The sequence below is a fragment of the Poecilia reticulata genome, unplaced genomic scaffold (assembly GCF_000633615.1).
Source record: "Poecilia reticulata strain Guanapo unplaced genomic scaffold, Guppy_female_1.0+MT scaffold_190, whole genome shotgun sequence".
In the NCBI taxonomy this organism is placed as follows: domain Eukaryota; kingdom Metazoa; phylum Chordata; class Actinopteri; order Cyprinodontiformes; family Poeciliidae; genus Poecilia; species Poecilia reticulata.
In genome coordinates, this window is record NW_007615019.1 from 342,759 (window position 1) to 348,931 (window position 6,173).

The following is a 6,173-nucleotide window of genomic DNA, read 5'->3' on the forward strand; positions in this document are numbered from 1 at the left end:
CAGGGATCCTCTGGGATCCAGGGTTCCTCTGGAATTCAGGGATCCTCTGGGATCCAGGGATCCTCTGGGATCTAGGGATTCTCTGGGATCCAGGGATTCTCTGGGATCCAGGGATTCTCTGGGACCGTCCAGAACATTTAACGGATCAAGCTCACCTCCAACCATCACAACAGCAGCTGCCAGCTGAGTCCTACAGGTAAACGGAGACAGGTGAGCTTAGCATCCATTCACTGACCGAACCTTCCGGTTGAGAACCGCAGTGACAGTGTCCCAGCAGAAGCCTCACAGGTTCTGGTTCTGGTCGTTCTGGATCAGCCTTCTCTGCTGCCGGCTCAGGGACTCCAGGATGCTGTTGAAGGTTCTGATGGCCTGAAACCAGAGAGGGGCTTCATGGTTCCCCAGCAGGGGGCAGCAGCATGTGCAGTGGTTACCATGGTTACCTCCAGTCGCAGAGGGAAGTGAACTCCGGCCTCCAGAGCCAGGTGAGCCAGGTGAAGCAGCAGCACGGACAACTGGGCAGCTGGAGGAGGCAGCAGGCAGCGTTAGACACCTGAGCAGCAGAACCAACATACCAACCAGAACCAACCGGACCTGGAAGAGACGCCTGGGCCAGGAGCTGAGAGACAAAACGGACCACAGGTCACAATCAGAACCCACCAAGAGGAAGGTTTCCAGTTCCTTGTGCGGTCCAGGCTTACGAGGATTTTTATTTTTTTGCTTGGTTTCTCTTCCCTGAAACAGACAGATGTAATGTCTGCTCTCCTTCTGGGCGGAAACGTCTTCAGCTCCATTTGTTAAAACCACAGAGTCAGTTGAGTTTAACTCTTCGCAGCGGCGAAGCTGCGTCCCCATTGGTTGTGCAGCCGCAGCGCACTGCGCATGTTACATGACCTCTGGTCTAAACAGCAGCTGGTTAAAGTTGCTTTTGAAACATAATCAATGAATCATCAATCTGATCTTTAACGACGGTTAAATGTGACGTTTCAATCGTTGACGGTGTTTCCATGACTTTGTGCTTTTATAACGTGAAGCACTTTGAGCTGCCCTGTTGCTGAAAGACAATACAAATAAAATGATTAGTTTTTATTATTTGTTAGCAGGTGATCCTGAGGCCTCCTCTCCTCAGAGTTTAATCTCCACCTTCAAGACTGAGGGGACAGTTTATGGGAACATCATCAGCCATGTGTTTACTGGACACCAGGCCCCATCATGTCCTCATCCTGCTGGACCCGTCATCAGACTGGGTCACCATGACCCGGAGACCCACAGCGCTGCTGCTGAGGCCACACCAACAGGTGGCACCAGAGAGTCTGGGCTGCAGAGGAAACAGTTCTGATAGAAACCCATTGGTTCTGGTTCGGATTGGTTTATGGAAGTAAGATGTGAAGTGAGACCGACCCAACCCATCTGGTTCCATCTTGTTCCTGCAGGTTCTCAGGTGATTTAGGCTGCTGGAGCCGAACCGACAGCCGTCATCCTCCTGGAATGAAGCTCAACCTGTTCAGAGTGAAATCATGTCGGTGCAGCTGCTGCTTCAGAGTTCTGAGGTCCACTCTCCATGTTTCTGGATCCACTTTGTGGTTTTAAGAAGAGTAAATGTTTACCTTCATTCCTGCCTGACTGAACTGGACTGAAGACCTGAGCAGAATCAGACCTGAGACCAGTCCAGCTCTGCTCTCAGGTCCGTCCTCTACATGGAATGCAGTCGGACCAGCTAGCTCCACCCTGCCACTCCGGTGTTCACTGACGTAATCGAGTCGACGTGCTATTCAGGTTAGCATCCGGCTGCCTGCACAGAGCAGCTCAGACTTCTTCAGGGTGAAGGAGGAAGAATGGCTCAGCGGGGGATCTCACTGGACGAACACATGCTGAGGTGTGCCATCTGTCTGGATCTACTAAAGGATCCAGTGACCATTCCCTGTGGACACAACTACTGCTCCGAGTGCATCAAAAACCACTGGAAAGAGCAGGACCAGAAGGCGATCTACAGCTGCCCCCAGTGCAGGGAGGTCTTCATACCCAGGCCAGTTGTGGGAAAGAACACCATGTTAGCACAGCTGGTGGAGGAAATGAAGAAGGTCGCACTCCAAGATGCCCCTCATCTTCATCGGTACGTTGGGCCTGGAGATGTGAGCTGTGACTTCTGTACTGGGAGGAAGATGAAAGCCACCAAGTCCTGCCTGCAGTGTCTGGCCTCCTACTGTGACCTCCATCTCCAGCCTCATTACGACTCTCCAGCTTTTAAGACCCATAAGCTGGTCACAGCCTCTGCAGACATCCAGGAGAACATCTGCTCCCTGCACAATAAAATGAAGGAGCTCTTCTGCCGCAGCGACCAACAGACCATCTGCTTCCTGTGCTCTATGGACGAGCACAAAGGTCATGACACCGTCTCCGCTGCAGCAGAGAGGACCGAGTGGCAGCAAGAGCTCGGACCGAGACGGCAGGACATTTGGCAGAGAGTCCAGGACCGAGAGGAGGCCCTGAAGGTGCTTCAGAAGGAGGGCGACGCCATCACCAGCTCTGCCAGCGACACCTTGGAGAACATCCAGGCAATGTTCAAACAGTTGCTGCAGCTCCTGGCCCAGAAAAGCTGCGACGTCCAACAGCTGATCGGATCCCAACAGGAAGCCGAAATGAGGCGGGTTGAAGAGCTTCAGCAGAGAGTCCAGCAGGAAATCTCAGAGCTGACCAGGAGAGATCATGAGCTGGAGAAGCTGTCACACACCGAGGACCACGTCCAGTTCCTACGAAGGTACCCCTCTCTGATATCACTGGGCCCCTCTACCAACTCAGACATCACTATTCGGTCTCCAAGCTACTTTAATCAGATAACATATGCCGTCACTGAGCTAATTCAGAAACTGCAGGACACCCTGAGGCAGGAATGGACCAGGATCGTCATGACTACAGCAGACCTTCCACAGACACCAGCTCACCATGGGATCCCACCATCACCACAAGCCATACTCTCCAAAGTCGGTTCTTTGGAGTTACCACCAGAAATTCACCCAAAACCTGAGAGGCCCAAGGATTCAGCACCAGCAGCTCCTCCACCCCTCGCCAAGTCCAAGACTGCACCAGTACCACCAAGACGCCTGAAATCATTTGACGACAAGGTCCTCATACCTTCAGCTTACTCCAACATTATACCAACGGCACAATTTCACACATCTTCTAGGGATCCCAAGATGTTAAAACCAACAGACCCAACACCAGGAGGTCACCTGCAGAAGGGCCCCAAGGTTTCATCACCAAAGTATCCAACGTTAGACAAGTCCACAGTTTTATCTCCAGCAGTTTACCCAACATCAAGAGAGTCAAGTATTGAACCATCAGCACCAATTTACACATCATCAAGTCAGTCCAAGACTTCACAAGCAGCAGCTTTTCCTGCACTGACTGAGTCCAAGGTTCCCCCAAGAGGTTCCCCACAGAATCACTCCAAGGTTTCCTCACCAACGAACCCAACACCAGATCAATCTAAAGGTCCGTCATCGGACCTGACAAAGGGCGAGAACACATTTACACCACCACTAGGTTACCCATCACTAGACAAGTTCAAGGTTTTACCACCAGCAGCACCGAATCACACACCAGGAGAGCCCAAGACGAGAACAGAGTTTTTACCGTATGCATGTCGGCTCATCTTGGATCCCAACACAGCTAATAAAATGTTGGTTCTGTCTGGACAGAACATGAGAGTGACACGAGGAAAGAAAAAGCAGTCGTACCCAAATCATCCGGAGAGATTCACAGACCGGTTTCAGGTTCTGAGCAGAGAAGGTCTGACTGGACGCTGTTACTGGGAGGTGGAGTGGAGTGGGATCGTCTCTGTGGCAGTGGCATACAAACACATCGTTAGAGCAGGAGGAACCAGTGGATTTGGAGATAATAAGATGTCGTGGGCCTTATATTGTCACAATAATAAATACATCCATGATGGTAGAAGCCTTGACCTCCCAGCACCTCCGTGTTCTAGGATAGGCGTGTATCTGGATCATGAAGCAGGAGTTCTGTCCTTCTACAGCATCTCTTCAACCATGGCCCTCCTGCACCGAGTCCAGGCAGCTTTCACCCAACCGCTACACGCTGGAATCTGTGTTGGGTCTGGATCTGCTGAGTTACTTCTGCTGCTGTAGGCAGTGCCCAACAAGTTGCTTTTAACCCACAGAACCAGACAGTGTTGAGTATCTTGAAGGTATTTGAAACTTTGGACCTAGTCCAACTCAAGGTGGACTTCGAATTTATGACATGACATTTTTATTCAATTTGACTAAAGTCTGAGAGAACCTTCATGGATCCTCGGAGAGGATCAATAAAGTAGGAGTTTGGTTTATGCAGACCAAGAAGACCAGAACATTACTTTGAGTACTGATCAACCCAAAGGTTTTAAAACCGGAACAATGTAATCTGTTATATAAAACTTTTGCTTTGTGTTCTAAAAGCCAATGATTCAACCCAGTCGGTTCCCCATCAGAACCACCTGCCTCAGGTCCACATGTAGCAGTTGAAGGGCTGAAAATCTGATTGGTCCAATGTGGGTTTGGAGGGATCGTGGAATTTACCTGGTGTGTTGGGTGCATAGATGTGACGGAGTGAACCAATGGAAACATTAAATCACCAACACATGAAGTATTCTGAACCCCCACACTCATGCTATTGATCACCATGTAACCATTGAATGATTGTTGCTACAATCAGGAAATAAAATCATTTATCTGCATAAAAAGGTTTCAGCTGTTTGATGATGATGAACTGGTTTTAAATCCTCTCTGTCCTGGATGAGCAGGTATGTTCCTGAGGTAAAACTCGGCAGTGGTTCCAGACCAGTGAGACCACCGCTGGTTCTCCCTCAGCGGTGGTCTCACTGGTCAGAGATGCACTGGATGCAGGGAGGAGTTCTGGAATCGGTGAACGCTGGAACTCAGTCCAGATGTTCACCTGAGACCTGCTGCCAGGAGGCGTTCAGGGGAACTCATGGGAGATTCAGGAGGCATTTAGAAGGGATGTGGCTACTGAAACCGATACAAATATCATCCTCTCTGTATCACAAGGCCTATTTGCAAGTGGACATCCCCTGGGTCAGCTGGACCAATGAGGGCTCATGGGCCACAGCATTATGAACAGTTAGAGACCTGATGATGCCCGTCTGTCAGGTGATCCGGACCAGCTGAGCAGATTACGCTTCAGCTGTGAAAGGTGAGTAGCAAAAACTGACACTGAGCTCACCTGAGACAAAACATGACGGACAACTCCAAACATCATTTCCCAGCATGCTGCTCACCAGGAAGTAGTCAAAGAACTCCTCTGTGAGGGCCTTCAGGGTGGTGGAGCCTTCCTGGAGGTCGGAGGTCAGCAGGTCGTGAACTGCTTCAAACCATGACATCACCTGAGCAACAAGAGAAGAAAGGTGAGAGCAGCACAGAAGACGACCGACCAATCATATCGCTGATCATTACCTTAGCAGTCAGGTTGAGGTTGACCAGAGTCTCCAGGTCTTCCTTGTTCTCCGACAGAATCGATACAGATTTCAACACGACCAGAACCTTGCAGAACGCGCTGCTGTGCAGCTCCTGAAACACAATCGGCATCACTGAGCAGCAACGCAGCCCATGGCTGGACCTGGAGCTAACCAAACCTAGCTCTACGTAGCTCTACGTAGCTTTACAAAGCGCCACCTGGCTCCCTGCAGGTCAGAGCTTCTCAGTTCCAGTCCTCAGTCCTGCTCTGCATGTTTTAGATGAGCCTCTATTCCAGAACAGCTGATCCAAATGATTGCATGACCTCTGCAGCCATCAAGTCCTGCAGGCTGTTAATCACCACAGATTCAATCCAGGTGTGGCAGAAGGGAAACACCTAAAACATGCAGGGCAGGAGGCCAGAGGACTGGACCTGAGAACCGCTGCTAGGAGACCAGGATCGGTTCCTCAGAGTCCAAAGCTCAGAGTCCTGGGATGGTTGAGGAGGAGGAGGTCATCGTAGGACAAAACTCCCAGAGCTTCAGAATGATCTGGGAAAAACCGGCGTGGATGAGTTCTCTGAGCAGAACTCTGGACCGGACAGAAGGTTCTGCACAAACAGGGGATGTGCTCTTTGTTGACGAGTTGACCTGATGCAGAAACGACCCAACACAGCTGCAGGCCCCGCCCCCATCATGGCCCCACATCACC

At 50.8% G+C, this 6,173-nt stretch overlaps 2 protein-coding genes across 5 annotated transcripts in view; one reads left to right on the plus strand and one right to left on the minus strand.

Annotated features, from left to right (window-relative positions):
* Nucleotides 1–6,173, minus strand: part of sycp2l (synaptonemal complex protein 2-like) — a 17,741-nt gene that overhangs the window by 9,095 nt on the left and 2,473 nt on the right. For all 4 annotated transcript variants that reach the window (XM_017303179.1, XM_017303177.1, XM_017303180.1 and 1 more), the window contains exons 3-8: nucleotides 5,463–5,576; nucleotides 5,288–5,392; nucleotides 592–616; nucleotides 441–520; nucleotides 287–369; nucleotides 156–190 (exon numbers count right to left, since the gene is read on the minus strand). In XM_017303179.1, the coding sequence (XP_017158668.1) occupies nucleotides 156–190; nucleotides 287–369; nucleotides 441–520; nucleotides 592–616; nucleotides 5,288–5,392; nucleotides 5,463–5,576 (442 nt within the window). The remainder of the gene's footprint in view (nucleotides 1–155; nucleotides 191–286; nucleotides 370–440; nucleotides 521–591; nucleotides 617–5,287; nucleotides 5,393–5,462; nucleotides 5,577–6,173) is intronic.
* LOC103460155 (protein PML-like) lies at nucleotides 631–5,281 on the plus strand. The gene has a single exon (XM_008402185.2). The coding sequence runs from the start codon at nucleotides 1,833–1,835 to the stop codon at nucleotides 4,140–4,142; it is 2,310 nt and encodes a 769-aa protein (XP_008400407.1). The 5' UTR covers nucleotides 631–1,832; the 3' UTR covers nucleotides 4,143–5,281.

Excerpts from the sequence above, each read along its gene's own strand:
- LOC103460155 (XM_008402185.2), top strand. The coding sequence starts at position 1,833 with ATGGCTCAGCGGGGGATCTCACTGGACGAACACATGCTGAGGTGTGCC.